Source organism: Sorghum bicolor, chromosome 10 (genome assembly GCF_000003195.3).
Source record: "Sorghum bicolor cultivar BTx623 chromosome 10, Sorghum_bicolor_NCBIv3, whole genome shotgun sequence".
Taxonomy (NCBI): Eukaryota; Viridiplantae; Streptophyta; class Magnoliopsida; order Poales; family Poaceae; genus Sorghum; species Sorghum bicolor.
Genome location: NC_012879.2, coordinates 44,648,947 through 44,665,548, shown reverse-complemented (window position 1 = coordinate 44,665,548; position 16,602 = coordinate 44,648,947). Strand labels below are relative to the sequence as shown.

At 50.2% G+C, this 16,602-nt stretch overlaps 1 protein-coding gene and 1 long non-coding RNA gene across 2 annotated transcripts in view; one reads left to right on the top strand and one right to left on the bottom strand.

Annotated features, from left to right (window-relative positions):
- The window catches only part of LOC110431054, a 6,521-nt gene extending 2,108 nt beyond the window's left edge, over positions 1-4,413 (top strand). The window contains exon 3 of the long non-coding RNA XR_002448545.1: positions 4,388-4,413. This is a non-coding gene — a long non-coding RNA (uncharacterized LOC110431054). The remainder of the gene's footprint in view (positions 1-4,387) is intronic.
- Positions 1-16,593, bottom strand: part of LOC8058857 (cyclic nucleotide-gated ion channel 1) — a 22,948-nt gene extending 6,355 nt beyond the window's left edge. Inside the window, exons 1-4 of the mRNA XM_021449645.1 lie at positions 16,449-16,593; positions 15,700-15,845; positions 14,137-14,674; positions 13,477-13,689 (exon numbers count right to left, since the gene is read on the bottom strand). Coding sequence (XP_021305320.1) covers positions 13,477-13,689; positions 14,137-14,674; positions 15,700-15,731 — 783 coding nt within the window. The 5' untranslated portion in view covers positions 15,732-15,845; positions 16,449-16,593. The remainder of the gene's footprint in view (positions 1-13,476; positions 13,690-14,136; positions 14,675-15,699; positions 15,846-16,448) is intronic.

Here is a 16,602-nt window from a genome sequence, read left to right as displayed (position 1 = left end):
GGCGGTTAAGGAGGTAAGTGGAGGTGTGCAAGCTCTCGGCCCAGAAGCGAGCAGGAAGAGAGGCCTGGAGCAGGAGAGTGCGCACGGTGTCGTTGGTGGTGCGAATCATGCGCTCAGCCTTGCCGTTTTGAGAGGATGTATACGGGCAAGACATGCGCAACTGGACACCGTGAGAGAGAAAGAAGGCACGGGAGGCGGAGTTGTCGAACTCCCGACCATTGTCACACTGGATAGTCTTGATAGTGAGGCCGAACTGAGTGGACACCCAAGCGAAAAAGTGGACAAGCGCGGGGAAAGCATCAGACTTTGCACGTAAAGGAAAAGTCCAGGAATAATGAGAATACTCATCCACCACCACAAGATAGTACTTGTATCCAGAAATACTGATGACAGGAGAGGTCCATAAGTCACAATGTACAAGGTCAAAAATGCGGGCTGCATGAGAAGAAGAACTAGAAAAAGGAAGACGAACATGTCGGCCCAGTTGGCACGCATGACACAAATGCTCATCGTGAGCCCGAGTACATCGAATATCGGAACTACGACTAAGCTGCATCAAAGCATCACGTCCAGGATGGCCGAGACGCCGGTGCCAAGTAGTGGAGGTGGTGGTGGCGAAGGCAGCTGACAAAACCGGCGAAGGAGGCGAGGCAGATGCCGGAAAGCGAAGAGTGTAAAGGGGCCCCGTGCTGTCACATCGGAGCAGAGGACGCCGGGAAGCCAAATCCTTCACAGTAAGACCAGAAGAGTCAAACTCGACAGAACAAGAATTGTCAGCTGTAAAACGACGAATAGATAGAAGATTGTGAACCATAGAAGGAGCAACAAGAACATCAGGAAGACGAAAGGAACCATGGGGGCCGGCAGCACCCACAGAGGTGACAGGAAGACAAGACCCATTAGCGACCATAATGGACGAAGGGAGAGATGGAGAAGGAGGGCGAACAGAAGAAAGTATACCGGGGTTAGGAGTGGTGTGGTAAGTAGCCCCAGAGTCGGCGACCCACTCCGGCCCGACTGGGGGTGTCAGGGCCATGGTGCTGAAGGAGTGCGCCAAGGCCGCCTGGTCCCAGCCAGCAGACCCGGGCAAGGTCGCCGGTGGAGTAGCCCACGAGTGCGCGGGGAACGGGGCCGCCCACGGGGTCAATGAGGGGAACCCCGGGGGAGCACCCGCAAGCATGGCCGCCGGCGGGCGAGGCTCGCCACCGGAAGCCTGGAACGGCCACATGGAGATGCGCCCTGACCATGGGTTGTTGTAGGATGGCCAGGGTGCACCCCGTGGAGGTGGCGGCGTCGTCGTGTTGCCCCCACGACCTGCTCCACGTCCCCCACCACGACGACGGCGGCCGCCCCGACCCCCCCCACCCCCGCTCGGCCCGGGGGGAAGGGGACCAAGAAGAGACGACTGTGGTGGGGTGGCGGGACGGGGCGGAGTGGCAGCGAGAGCAGTCGAGGAGGAGGACGAGGACCCCGAAGCGGAGGTGGACCCAGGCTGTAGGCCCTGAGTAAGCTCCTCCATGACAAGGTCGTCACGGACCTGCAGGAAGGTGGGGAAGGGCCGCTGCCTGGTGATCCACGTCCGGAGGTAGGAGTACCGGTCACTGAGCCCGCGGAGAACGTTGAGGACCAAGATGCGGTCCTCCACGGGCCAGCCGAGGTCGCCGAGGGAGTCCGCCATACCCTTCATCTGGCGGCAGTACTCGCTGACGGAGAGGTCTCCCTGGACGAAGGTGCGGAAGCTCGCGTCGAGCCGCAGAGCCCGGGCTTCGGCGTTGCCCAGGAACTGGTCCTCGAGCGCCAGCCAGGCCCCGCGAGCGCTCGGGGTGTTGCGGACGAGGTCGTGGAGATCCAGGGAGATCGTCCCCAGAATCCAGGAGAGGACGACGCTGTCGAGGCGAAGCCACGAGGGGGTCGGGACCGCCCCCGCGGCGTCGAGGAGGACGTGGTCGTCGAGGGCGTAGCGGCGGAGGGTGAGGAGGACCAAGTCCCTCCAGCGAGCGTAGGAGGGCGACTCGGGCTCGAGGACGACCGGGACGAGGAGGCGTATGTTCTGGACGCCCCCTGCCTGGTAGTGGAGCTGCACCACGTGGGGGTCGGTCGGATCGTGCCAGACGACCGGAGCCGATGCCGAGGACGTGGTCCCGACGTCAGGCGAGGCCGGAAGGCCGAGGAACTGCTCCGCGTCGGCAATCTGGCGGGCCAAGGCGTCGGCCGCGTCACGCTCGCGCTCCCAAGCGAGAGCGGCCTCACGCACGCGGGCCCGGCCCTCCGCAGCTGCAGCACGAGCAGTGGCGAGAGCGGCGAGGAGGGTGGAGTCCGGACGATGCATCACGGGCGGCGGAGGCGGTGCAGGGAAGGGAGCCGTGCCCACGGCAGGAAGCCCCCTGGACAGGGCGCCCCCGGCTGTGTGGAGTGTCCTGGGCAGAGTCTCCATGTCCAGGGGCATGCCAAGCCCTGCAGCAATGGCGGCAGCAGCTCCCCGGGCGTAGGCTGCTGCGCTCGAGTCGTCGTCTGCTGCAGGCGCGCGCTCCCCTCGCGCCGCACGCGCTGCAGCCGCGAGCGCTGCCGTGTCCGCGAGCGCTGGAGCATCCGGGCGCGCGTCTGCGGCCGCGCGTGCTGCGTCCGCGCCCGCGCGCGCCTCTGCCGCCGCACGCGCCGCGGCTTCCGCGGCAGCCGCCGGCTCCGCGCTCGCGACGGCCGCCAGGAGGAGAGGAGGGCGGGTCGCGGCCGGCAGGGGAGGTCGGGCGGCGGCGGCGGCGGCTTGGGCCCAAGTCGGGTAGGGCAGCGCCGGGAATTGCTGGAAATAGGGAGGAGGAGGAGAGGGAGGAGGGTCCCGGCCTGCCATGGCGGCGGCGGCGGCGCCCAGGCAGCTGGCCGGCCGGCGGCGGCGGCTGCTGGCCTGGAGGCGGCTGGGAAGGGGAGGAGGAGGAAAACCTAGGCTCCGGCCACCGTCCGCACGGTGCTCTCACTGGCTCTCACGCGCGGGTGGCCCGTGCATCAGCTGGACGTCAAGAATGCCTTCCTGCATGGCGTTCTTACTGAGACAGTCTACTGCAGTCAGCCGGCGGGATTTGTTGACTCTGCTTGTCCTGACATGGTGTGTCGGCTCAACAAGTCTCTCTACGGCCTCAAGCAGGCCCCCCGGGCGTGGAACCATCGGTTTGCTGCTTTTCTACGGACTCTGGGGTTTGTGGAGGCCAAGTCAGATACCTCTCTGTTCATCTATCACCATGGGACTCAGACTGCTTATCTGCTGCTCTATGTTGATGACATTGTCCTCACAGCCTCCACTGAGTCACTCCTTCGGCGGATCATCGCCTCTCTTCAGCAGGAGTTTGCCATGAAGGATCTGGGTGCTCTACATCACTTCCTCGGGGTCACTGTTCAGCCTCACCCTGCTGGATTACTCCTTCACCAGCGGCAGTACACTCTTGATATCCTGGAGAGAGCTGGGATGACTGACTGCAAGCCCTGCTCCACTCCAGTTGACACACAGGGCAAGATCTCAGAGGCTGAGGGTATACCAGTGACAGATCCTACTGCATATCGGAGTCTTGCCGGGGCACTTCAGTACCTCACCTTCACCCGGCCGGATATCACCTATGCAGTTCAGCAGATCTGCCTTCATATGCATGATCCCAGGGAGCCACACCTCACCGCTCTCAAGCGGATCCTACGGTACCTCCGCGGCACAGTCGACTTCGGTCTTCTCCTTCACCGACGGTCGCCCTCCACCGAGCTCGTCGTCTACACCGACGCCGACTGGGCCGGGTGCCCGGACACCCGCCGCTCCACCTCTGGCTACGCCGTCTTCTTAGGCGGCAACCTGGTGTCTTGGTCGTCCAAGCGCCAGCCGGTCGTCTCCCGCTCCAGTGCCGAGGCGGAGTACCGTGCTGTCGCCAACGGCGTGGCCGAGGCTTCCTGGCTCCGTCAGCTCCTCGCCGAGCTCCACAGCCCTCTCCCGGAGCGCACTGGTCTACTGCGACAACGTCAGTGCGGTGTACCTCTCCACCAACCCTGTGCAGCACCAGAGGACCAAGCACGTGGAGATTGATCTACACTTCGTCCGGGACCGGGTCGCTGTCGGCGATGTTCGGGTCCTCCACGTCCCGACCACCTCCCAGTTCGCCGACATCTTCACCAAGGGTCTCCCGTCCTCGACCTTCACCGAGTTCCGCACCAGCCTCAACATCACCAGTGGCTAGTTGTGTCTGTGGGGGGGCTCGTGTGTTGTACTTCTTTTCTTTCGTGTCCAGTCTGTAAACTCCGCTGCGACGGTAGTTCAGACTGCGGGGGGATGTTAGAGTATATGTGTATGAGGCCCATGAGGCTAGGCCCATGAGGCCCATGTATCCATAATTATATGGCCACCCTGGTTTAGGGTGAGCCCATTAATGAAACCCTAATTCTAACACTAATCACCGTATAGCAGTATTTCAAAAGCACTAGGCAGGTATGCCTACGCGACACCTACGTATTGCTAAGCGTTTATACTGTCTATGGACAGTTAGAGTAATTCCATGCTAAACAGAGGAAATTTAGCATGTCACAAAAAAAAATAATGGTATCTTGCATCCATGAGTATCTTTGAAAGTTTTTTTAATAAAATTTCAGTAGGCGCTTTCACCCCTCCTGTTCCTTCAAAAAAAATATAATTGTAGTTCATCTTCTTCAATCTCTAACTGCTCTACTTTCATGCATATATCAAGCCCAAAACACCTCTATGCGGGAAAAACCTAGACAAAATGCCTTGGTACTAGCCGGGGCAGGAGGAGCTAGGCATCACCGCTACCTGTGGAGATTTAGAGTTTTCTTCCTCTGTTTCTGCCATCTCAGGCTATTTCCAGTCACGGTGGTAACAGTTTTTCTTCCCCTTGTTTGTTTGCTACAACTCTTCAGTCATGTCATCGCAGCTCAACACTATTGTTATCAACATTACCCTTGATGGTCAGAATTACCCAGAGTGGGCTTTTTGTGTGGAAACTGCTTTAAGGGGTCATGAGCTCCTTGATCATCTAGCTGATGATCCTCCTAAGCTTCAGCAGGATCGGAGTAATGCTGCTGATGTCAAAACTTGGCAAAAGAATGATGGCAAGGTGATGGCTGCCATGATCAACAGTACTAAGCAATCTATGATTATGAGTCTATCCAAGTGTAAAACAGCCAAGGCTATCTGGTGATCATGGCTTAGCTTTGGATTAGAAATTAGAATTAGATAGTCTGATTCAACACACGATCCATATTTTTCTCCTTGGGATCGCGACCCGTCGTCGTGTCGTTCTTCCAGTTGGTACGGCATGTCGCCGTGCAGCTGATCCATCCTCGTCTCGCCTTGCAGCCCGTCGCTGCGCGCTCGTCCATTAGCCGTGTAGCCCGTTGCCGCCACTGATCCATCCTTGCAGCCCGCCGCCGCGTCCTCCTCGTCTGCACCGATCCCGGCCCATCGTTGTGTGCCCCTGCACCGATCCGCCTGTTGCAGATCGAGACTTCACTCATCGTGGCCTTCGCTCGCGGCTCGTGTCTGCCCGTCGCGGATCGCGCGCCACTCGTCGCAGCCTTCGCTCGCGGCTGGCTGTCTGTGTCCGCCCGTCGCGGATCGTGGCTCCACCCGCGAGAGCAGAGGACGTATTCGACTACACTCGTCCGCTGGTCGTCTACTTCTTCATCTACTCGTCTCCGACTTCCCTGCTCTGTCCGCCTGTTGATTGGAACAGAACAGAGGAGGTCCTGCACGTCCCTATTTGTTGTAAGTGGTAACAGATCGCTGTCTCCCTCCTCGGTCAGCTGTTAGCAGTCCTTTCAATCATGTCTCAGTCTCAACTTAATGCAATTATCATTCGTATCACTTTAGAGGGTCCAAATTATCCTGAATGGGCTTTCTGTGTGGAAACTGCATTAAGGGGTCATAGTTTACTGCACCATTTAACTGATAATGCCCCTAAGCTTAAGGAGGATGGTAGTAATGCTACTACAGTTAAGGATTGGGGTATCAATGATGGCAAAGTGATGGCTGCTATGGTCAATAGTACTAAACAGTCTTTGATTATGAGTCTATCTAAGTTCCAAATTGCTAAGGCCATATGGGAAAATCTAAAGCAGCGCTATGTACAGGACAGTGGGGCTCTTTTACATAGTCTTATGCAGCAAACTATTCTGCTTTTGATCGATTGATGGGATCATTGACTTCCATGGTACCTGAATGTTCAGCTGCTTCTTGTCCAGCACATAAATTTATTGAAAAGTTTTTCACCTATAGATTTGTCATGGGAATTCGAGCTGAGTATGATTCCATCCATACATGGTTACTTCACAGTTCTTCTGATCTCACTATGGCAAATGCTCTGTCAGACTTACTTGCAGAAGAAACTCATCTCAAGTCCCTATCCTCCAGAGTGTCTCCTGGTGTGTTGGCAGCTTCTCGGAGGACTAGTTCACCCAGCAGTTCTTCTGCAGAACCCTGTAAGCATTGTGGCAGGACTGGTCATCTTTCAGAAAATTGTTTCTCTCATCACCTAGAGAAGTTGGCTGAGTACCATGCACGGCGTGCTGCTCGTGGTCGTGGCCATGGTACTGGTTCCACTCCTAGAGGTTCAGCTAGTGGTACTGTTTCTGTTGCTGCCTCCTCGACCGTCAGTGCTCCTTCGTCTTGGGTGCTTGATTCTGGAGCCTCATTTCATGTGACATCTGATCAGTCCCAGCTGGTTGCCTACAAGCTGGTCACTGATGGCACTTCTATTCAGACAGCTGATGGTACTTCTTGTCACATTACTCATCAGGATTCACTTTGCAACAATCATTTCTCTGTACCTAATGTTTCCTTTGTACCTCAGTTGTCTATGAATCTTCTGTCGGTTGGTCAAGTTACCGACCAGAATTGTTTCGTTGGTTTTGATGACTCATCTTGTTTTATTCAGGACCGTCGCAGCGGGAAAGTGATTGGGACTGGCCATCGCCATAAAGGTGCTTCTAGCCTTTATGTTCTAGATACCATACGTCTTCCTTTGTCTGTTGCATCTACAGCTCATGCCTCATCCGCTGCATCATCCTCTTGCCTCCTTCGCCCAGTGGCATCATCGACTTGGTCATCTTTGTGGGTCTCGTTTGTCCTTCATGATAAATAAAGGTTGTTTAGGTCATACATCTATTGAGTCTAGTTTTCATTGTAAGGGTTGTAAACTTGGCAAACAAATACAACTTCCTTATTCTTCTAGTGTTTCTCAATCTGCTAGACCTTTTGATCTTATTCATTCAGATGTATGGGGTCCTTCACCTTTTGCTACAAAGGGTGGCCACAAATATTATGTCATTTTTATTGATAATTTTTCTCGCTATACATGGATATATTTTATGAAACATCGTTCATAGTTGTGTTCCATTTATCAGTCTTTTACTCGAATGGTTCACACAATTCTTCTGCTCCTATTAAAATTCTTCGTTCAAACTCTGGGGTCAATATCTATCTGCTGCTTTTCGCCAATTTTTGTCCTCTGAGGTTACCCTTGCACAGCTTTCTTGTCTGGGTGCTCATGCTTAGAATGGCGTTGCTGAACGCAAACATCGCCATCTCATAGAGACAGCTCGCACCCCTTTGATTTCATCCTTTGTTCCTTCTCATTTTTGGGGTGAAGCTGTTTCCACTGTTGTTTATCTCATCAATAGGCAACCATCATCCAAGTTGTCTGACCGATGCCCTGTTGAAGTACTTTATCATACCCCTCCAAAATATGACCATCTTCACATTTTCGGATGCACATTCTATGTTTTGCTTGCCCCTCGTGAGCGCACAAAATTGACTGCACAGTCTGTTGAGTGTGTTTTTCTAGGATATAGTCCTGAGCATAAGGGCTATCGATGCTATGATCCTTCTTCCCGTCGCATACGCATCTCTCATGATGTTACTTTTGTTGAGGACCATCCTTTCTTTTATAACCCTTCCACTAAGCCTTCATATTCTCCCATAGAGTCCACCTCCTTTTTTAGCATTCCTCCAAATTCATCCATAGATGATGCTTCCGCCCCATCTGATCCACGTATTTCCGTCACACCACCTTTACCTCCTACAACATCCTCGCCTCCATCACATTCTTTTTCAAAACCACCTATTACATGTGTCTACAACCGTCGTTCCTCCCAGCTTCCGCCTAGTTCTCCCTCCACCATGGCTAGTCCTGATGAGCCCGCTGCAGATGCTTCTAATGATAACATTGATGATTCACATGTTGATGAGTTACAGGTTGCTCCACGGTACAATCTCCAAGACCGCAGTACCATTCATCCTGGAGAGAAGTACGGTTTTCCCCAAGTGCATGCTATTGTTGATGAGCCATCCACTTATCAGGAAGCCTCTCAAATTCCAGAATGGCAGCTAGCTATGTCTAAGCAACTTGCTGCCCTTGATCGTCAAGCCACTTGGGATCTTGTTCCATTGCCATCACACACAGTACCCATTACATCTAAGTGGGTATTCAAAGTTAAGACCAAGTCAGATGGCTCTATAGAGAGATATAAGGCCCATCTTGTTGCTAGAGGTTTTCAGCAGACTCAGGGTCTAGATTATGATGAGACTTTTGCACTTGTTGCTCATATGACGACAGTCTGTACATTGATTGCAGTTGCTGCAGCTTCTTCCTGGTCCATATGCCTTTCTTAATGGTGATTTGACTGAAGAAGTTTATATGCAGCCACCCCCAGGAGTTGTTGCTCCCCCAGGATATGTCTGTCGTCTTTGCCGTGCTTTATATGGTCTTAGACAGGCTCCTGATACAGGCTGCTGGCTTCTCAGCTAGTGATCATGATCCGGCTCTATTTCTTCATTTATCACCGCGTGGTCGTACGCTGCTTCTTCTCTATGTTGATGATATGCTGATTACGGGAGATGATGAGGATCATATTTCCCATGTGAAGCAACAACTTAGTGCTGAATTTCAAATGCCGGATTTGGGTCCTCTCAGTTATTTCTTAGGCATTGAGGTCAAGCAATCCACTAAGAGATATCATCTTTCTCAGTCTAAGTACATACAGTCTAAGTACATACAGGATCTTATTGCTTGTACAGGCATCACTGATGACTGGACTGCTGCTACTCCTATGGATCTTCACTTGCAGCTTCCTCTCATTGATGGGGTACCTCTTCAGGATCCCTCTCGATATCGACATATTGTGGGCAGCCTTGTTTATCTTACTGTCACCAGGCCAGACAATGCTCATGCCGTCCATATTTTGAGTCAGTTTGTTTGTGCCCCAACTTCTGTTCATTTTGGACATCTACTTCGTGTGCTACGATATTTACGAGGAACATCATCTCAGAGTTTATTCTATGCACATGACAGTCCGCTTCAGCTTCATGCTTACTCGCACTCCACATGGGCGAGTGACCCAAATGATCGACGCTCCATCACAGGATACTGTATTCTTCTTGGTTCTTCTCTCATTGGATGGAAGTCCAAGAAACAAGCAGTTGTATCTCGTTCTAGTACAGAGGCTGAACTTCGAGCCCTTGCTACCACTACTGCAGAGATTGTATGCCTGCGATGGTTGCTGGCAGATTTTGGTGTTTCTTTTAATGTTGTCACACCTCTTCTCTATGATAATATAGGGCCATACTGATTGCCAATGATCCTGTGAAGCATGAACTTACAAAGCATATTGGTGTGGATGCTTTCTTTACTCAGTCTCATTGTCAATAGAAAACTATTGCTCTCCAGTATGTGCCTTCAGAATTGCAATTGGCTAACTTTTTCACTAAAGCACAAACTCGAGAGCAGCATCGACTTCACTTGATCAAACTCAATGCTTCCATTCCTCTGCTTCCGCCTTGAGTTCGAAGGGGGGTGTTAAGTATATGATGAAGATCTAGTCAATAGGCCTATCTATAGGCCCTATCTATATATAGCCATGAGGCCCTCTATATGTGTCACCACTCCACCTCTGGAGTCTCTGCACTCTGTGATCCCAAAGGTATATAACACACAGATGCACTAGATGGACATGTTTTAGATAGCTCGCCTGCCACACCCACAACACTGCTCCCTTAGCGACCAGGAGAAGAAGACAAGCACTCATTTGTTGGTGGGCTGCAACACTTGTGTCAAGTTTGGTTCAACACGCTGAGCCTGGTGGGTTTGCAGATTGGTATAGAACTGTGATTACAAGCGGCAAAAGAACAGCACATTATCTTCCACTCTTTGGTCATATTATGTGCTTGGACACAGGGAAGCAGCCCCTGATGCAGCAAGCCCTGGTGCTGTTGGTACTACTCAGACGCCATCGCTAGAGCCTGCCAGTCCGCCTGCATTGGATGCAAACGGCGTGCACCGACAAAGGCCAGCGTCGTCCCTTGCCACGGAGCAAGGGGGTCCCCTATTTCAAGACAAGGCAGCCACGTCCACTTCATGTCTCCCAGAGCAGTGTGTCCTCACACGTCGACACCTACCACCAAGGAGAGGAGGTGCGCTTCCACATGGTGGATGACATCATTGGCGACGCGAGCCCCGTCGATCATGCGAGCAGAGTCCTCACCGACGAGGAGGAGTTGTTGATGAGCACGGAGGACAGCCATCCTTTGCAGAGGATGAGCGCAATCAGCAATGGTGGCAGGCCATGCTCAAGGACATGGAGGCGATCGAGGAAAATGAGACGTGGGGGCTCGTTGACTCGCTGCTCAGATACTGGCATATTAGGCGAAAGTGGGTCTATAAGGTGAAAAGCGCAACAAGCGCAGCAACATTACCAAGCACAAGGTGCGGCTCGTCACAAAAGGCTTCATGCAGAGGGAGGGCATCGAATTTGGCGCCCGTGGCAGCGAAGAACTGCAACATCCATCACATGGACGTGAAGTCCGCATTTCTCAATGGGGAGCTCGCTGAGGTGGTCTACGTCAAACAGCCGCCAGGTTGCAGCAGCGGCGGCAAGGAGCACAAGGTGTTGCGGCTGCGCAAGGCTCTCTATGGGCTGCAGCAGGCTCCGCGGGCCTGGAACATCAAGCTTGACACCGCCCTTGGCTCCATTGGATTCACCAAGTGCACCACCGAGCATGCCAACTACATGCAGCAATGGGGAAGGAGCATCTCATTGTCGGCGTGTACATGGATGACCTGATCATTACCGGATCAAGGCAAGGCAACATCGATGGCTTCAAGCGCGAGATGGTAGCAAAATGTCGCATGAGCATCCTCAGCTTGCTCATTTACTAACTCAGCATTGAGGTGAAACAGGGGATCAGTTCCATCACGCTCTGCCAAAGGACGTACGCACTGCAGCTCCTAGAGCGGAGTGGCATGGCAGATTTCAAGCTGTGCTAGATGCCGATAGAAGAAAGGCTCAAGCTCTCGAAGGCAAGTACTGCGACCGACGTCGATGCCATGCGCTACCGCAACATCGTCGGTAGGCTGCGCCTACCCGATGTCGACAGGTGGAAGAGCACCTCTGGTGTTTCATGCCTTGTCGCCTGGCAGTCACTGAAGCACAAGGTGGTAGCACTTTTTACCTGTGAGGCAAAGTACATAGCAGCCAGTGGCAGATCCAGAAACGCCTCAAAGGGGGGCCTAAAAATAGTGTAAGGTATTTTTAGGCCGCATCAGGTAGGGCTAAATCTATATTTTTTATGGATTACCTTGGGCTGGAAAAAGAAACTGTTAAAGAGATTTCTGGGCCACACCCCGGGCAGCCCGGGGCCTGGATCCGCCCCTGATAGCAGCAACCACAGCGGCATGCCAAAGGGTGTGGCACTGGAGGCTGCTGCACGAGCTCAGCCAAGAGAAGGCACGTGCACCAGCACTGATGGTGGACAATCAGCCCGCCATCGCCCTTGAAAAGAATCATGTCCTCCACGACCAGAGCAAGCACATCGAAATAGTATCACTTCATTCATGATTGACAATGGAGGACAGATCGTCCTCAAGTTCGTCGAGAACGGCCGACAGCCCGCGCCCCGCGGACATCCTCACCGAACCTCTCGGGTGTCTACGGTTCTTGGAGCTAAGGAGCAAGATTGGGATGGTGGAATTCAAGCTCAAGGAGTAGCAGCAGGATTAAGGGAAGAATTGTAAGATAATCTGTTGCTGAGCTCTTTGATTTTGCTGCAGGAAGTTGGCAATATGTCAATTCCTTGCTATGTTCTCTTCTCCACTCTCTAGTGCTGCTAATATGGCAATAGGCCACTAAGTCAAGGCCGATGTAAACCATGTAGAGTAGTTGAGGCCAATCTCAGCCATGGTACTAGTGTACCTTGTAGTTGTTCAACTACTACTCCTAGATGTATATACTCTATGAATGCAACACAGAGAAACCAGTTCAGTTGCTGCACTTGTGCGTGCTGTGTTCTGTGCTCAAGCCGTTCTCCTACCTCCAGCCCAAGGTGTTGTGTGTGTGTGCGAGCTGCTCCTCACCTGTGCAGGGAGCCCAGGTGCCAACATAATTAACCCCCCCCCCCCCACCCCCACACACCCCTATGAAACCAGGTATTGTGCACATTGAAGTTTTTGACACCGAACCCCCTGCATGGTATTGAGAAGTGGTTTTGCTAAGCTGGCAATCGACGCTAGTAGGATTTGACACCGTGGCACATGGACCCGCATGTCAGCCTATTGGGCCACCTCCTCTATCGTGTTTATCTCTCTCCTTACCCAACTGGTGAGTGGTGACTGCCACCATAGTCTGCTTCGGTTCTCCATGGCATCCACCGTGCCTACCTCCTAGCGTCAATGAATGCGACGGTGGTTGCGCTCTCAACGGGCATGTTCCGCTCCATCAGGAAGAGGTGGACACCTTCTAAATGTATAGGGTGAACATAATTCCCAACTAAATGTATCGATATCAATATGTAGACATTTTAAAAAAACAACTGATGACAGAGTTTATGTCAAAAGAAAAAAGGAAACAAATGATAAACAGCTAACAGAATGCTAAAGTTCATGAACAGGGCCTTGTGAATGTGCCTGAAGGTGATGTGCCTGAACACAGTGGCTGGATCGTATGTATTGGGTCTGTGTTCATCTGGGTCTGGAAAAGTATATGTAAACATCTGGTGTAATAGGTTGGTTATCTTCCAGTGTGATAAACTCAGGTGGTAAGGTACTTTTGTGGCAAATTCTGGTGGTTGGTCTACCCACCTACCCTTTCAGTTGTTCTGAGACAGGTCTTTGTTCATAATCTGCACTCTGCAGGTGTAGGATTCTCGTTTGTCTTTTTTGGTGCTGTTCTTTACAAACTTCTGTGTTTCCATTTTATGAATTGAAATGGGGTTATCCTCGGTTCAAAAAAAAACAAGGCCTCATGAATGAGCATATGAAAAAAAAATCTAATGGTTTTTTAATCTACTTCATTTTGGTTCATGAAACAAGACTTTACAGTTTTCTCAACCTACTTGATTTCTATTATACAAAAAAAATGGCTCGTGTGCTGCTAATGCAGCCAATTTACTGCACAAATTACAACTGAAATTAGTTACCATCAGATTTTTACAAATAGAGCACTTACATGGCTGGCAAGCATGTAAAGCAAAAGGTTGAAAGCAGCACCAGCCCGTGCTGTCTCTGTAATTACACCAGCAGACCTTGTGATTTGGAGGTACAGTGGCCTTATTCGGATTAGCCGAGGCACATACTGGCATATAATTATAAGCATTAACACATTTTTGGCTTTCATAACCTTTGAGCCTTGAAGATTAGGTAGCACAACCAAAATAATAACCTGTTAACAGAAAGTTTCATTATTTTCCATTGAGGGCAACAGACATAGCATTAGTAGAATCTTAACTATATAACAGGATAGAAACATGCATAAGCCTTAACTTCATCCATGATCAGGACAGCCAAAGTACAGAAGAACCATCAAATAAAAAGACAATTATTTTCAGGATACAAATTTATGAAAACTATCATTTCCAATACATGGATTATAATGTAAATTTGTATCTTTTATCAGGTCAAGATATTACTTCTAGACATTTCTTATTAAGAAATATGTACTAGAAGTCCATCAATGGTAACAATTTGTTTCATGTATACTGACATGCTACCAAATGTAAAACACATTTCATATGATGCTATCAAAATGCTTTAGCAAAGAGCTTAACCAAAGTATATTGCAAAGAACACATGTTATGATGTCATCGAAATTGTTCTGTAGACCAAGTACCTGAGGGATGGGCAGAATAGCAAAGACATCAATAAAAAAATATGTTGATAAGTAGCGCTTTATTATTGCACATCTATCTTCGTTTAAGACACCCCGCCCAAAGGTTGTAGGAGATGATGCAATAAAGCCTGTCCGGAACTGAAATATGATATGGAGTATGTAGAAAATATCTGTGAAAAAACGCAGGACACTTGCTGCCATTTCCAACTTTCTATCCAAATACCAGCAAGGTTTTTCATCATTGATAACTGGGATATACAAGAACAATGGATCCACTGAAACTGCAAATATACATGATATCACAAATATCCTGTTCCATTTCTGCAGAAATGGCCCTTGAGGATGAAGTGTTCCTCTTCCAGACTTTCTTTCATCAAACATTGATCTATTTGAAGTTTCTGAGTGCAAAAGATTTCCTAGCAATGCAAAAACCCTGGCAGTCCTTTCTTTAAGTGAACTGAATACTGAAACATCATCTCTATGTGGAGCAACTATGTTGTCAGAACTAACAGACTGCTCTGATCTCCAGTCCTGAAATCTGCACATTTAATAAAACAAACAAAACACTCAGTAGTCAGGACAATTGTTGCATGTTAAAAGTTCCCCAAATCAACAATGAACTGGTCTTCATTCTTTACTCAAGACCATAACTGGATCCCAGTGCCTTTTATTTTAAGTAATCTGGTTGCCAAAGCCCTAAAATTCTGTAATTACTTCATTAGTCTAGTTGGCCCCCATCCATTAAATCCTGTGATAGACCAAAACTCCAATATCCAATATGTGCAATGGTAGTGTGGTGTCGCATGCTATGCTTACATCAAGCCTCTTGTGGTCCCTTTACGTTCGGGAACAGGAAGTCTGGTATCATCTCTTTACTTTCAGAACCACAAAACTTCTATGATGGTTTTGATGCACAGAAAACAATGTTGGCTCTATACAACTTGCTGGCATGGATATACATGGCATGGCATACAATTTCAGTCGTCAAAGGCATGGGTCCAGTTGAAAAATTCCAGGGACCCTGTGCCTTCCTGGGATGGATATAAATGACTATGCAGCTTGCATGAACATTTACGTGCATCGGTATGCACCCATACTTTGGTTTTGCATTCTGGTTCATGGGGTTCACTGTTCAATTGGATCCTGCCTTGACCATGTGGCATGAGCCGTAGCAAGAATCGAGCGTCAAGAGATGGGGACAGAACAATTCAGGACAGAGGGTGCAGGTTAGTAGCTAGAAGCAAATGTTGTTACCAAAAGCACATATTTTTGTGGACATTTTTCTGATGGCTCGCATAAGAGACTTGGATAATTTGCCAAGTCCCTCTTATAACCATTCAGTCTGCATCTGATGGTCCATGTGGTCATCTCCATGATCTGATTCAAATGCTCACTTGCAAATTGCAATAGACATGTTCCTTACTTAGAATACTAAAACATTATTCGAATGCTTTTGTGTTGCTAATAACATAGCATGCTATAGACGCAAAACACTTCGAAAAAATAATGTACTCTAGAGTCTAGAAACTATCTCAACTTCTCAAGCAACAGGGGATGGCTAACCTCACATATTTGTCCTCTCTTCCCATCATCATTTTCTTCAAATTTAGCTGCTAACACAAGTAGATCAAAATCCACATACATCAAGGTCCTGGATGATTATAACCACAGCCAAGTAAGAACACCAACACTGTGGCATGCAAACTGTCCTGTAAAGTATTTTCAGTAATCAAAAGATCAAATAAAGAAATTTATCAATGTCAAAACAGCCAATTGAGATCCGTTATCAGATAAAATAATCTTTGATGACCTAATTGCACCCAAACATAGCCTGGGAGTAGCAGCATAACCCACAACATTCCAAAATAAGCCTCTCAGTCTCAGAAATTGTAATAACCTTTTGTAAACTCATTGCCGCCTGAGCCCCTCCGTGTGCGGCCACATTTTCTTTGTCACGCTGGCGGGGGAAAAAAAGACTGTATAATACAGTAATTAACAGTATGCCGCCACCAACGGCCTGAATTTGCCCCAAAATAAGGAAACCCCAAATCGCCCAAACACCAACCTAGATACCACAAGCTCCACCTAGACAACGAATCAAAATCTGAAGTAGGGAACAGCCAGCCATACAGATATTTGTTCCCCGCATCAAAACCCAAGCGAAAGCACAATCCACCAGTCACGCGACACCAAATTGCGCGGAAAACAAGCTCGCCGGCGTTGATCCGAACCGCAGAATTGAACGCAACGGCTTAACGCAAAGCGGAGATAAATCAAACCGGAGGAGCAGGAACAGCAGGAGGTTGATTTACCTTGGGTTTGGACTTGGGGGCGCGTCCTTTCCCCTTCCAGGCGGGGCGGGGGTAGGCGGGTGGAGTTGGGGGAGAAATGCGATGACGGTCACGGGGCCTTCGCCGCATGATGGTGGTGCTGGTGCCGTGGTGGAGTGGTGGACTGGACGTGGCG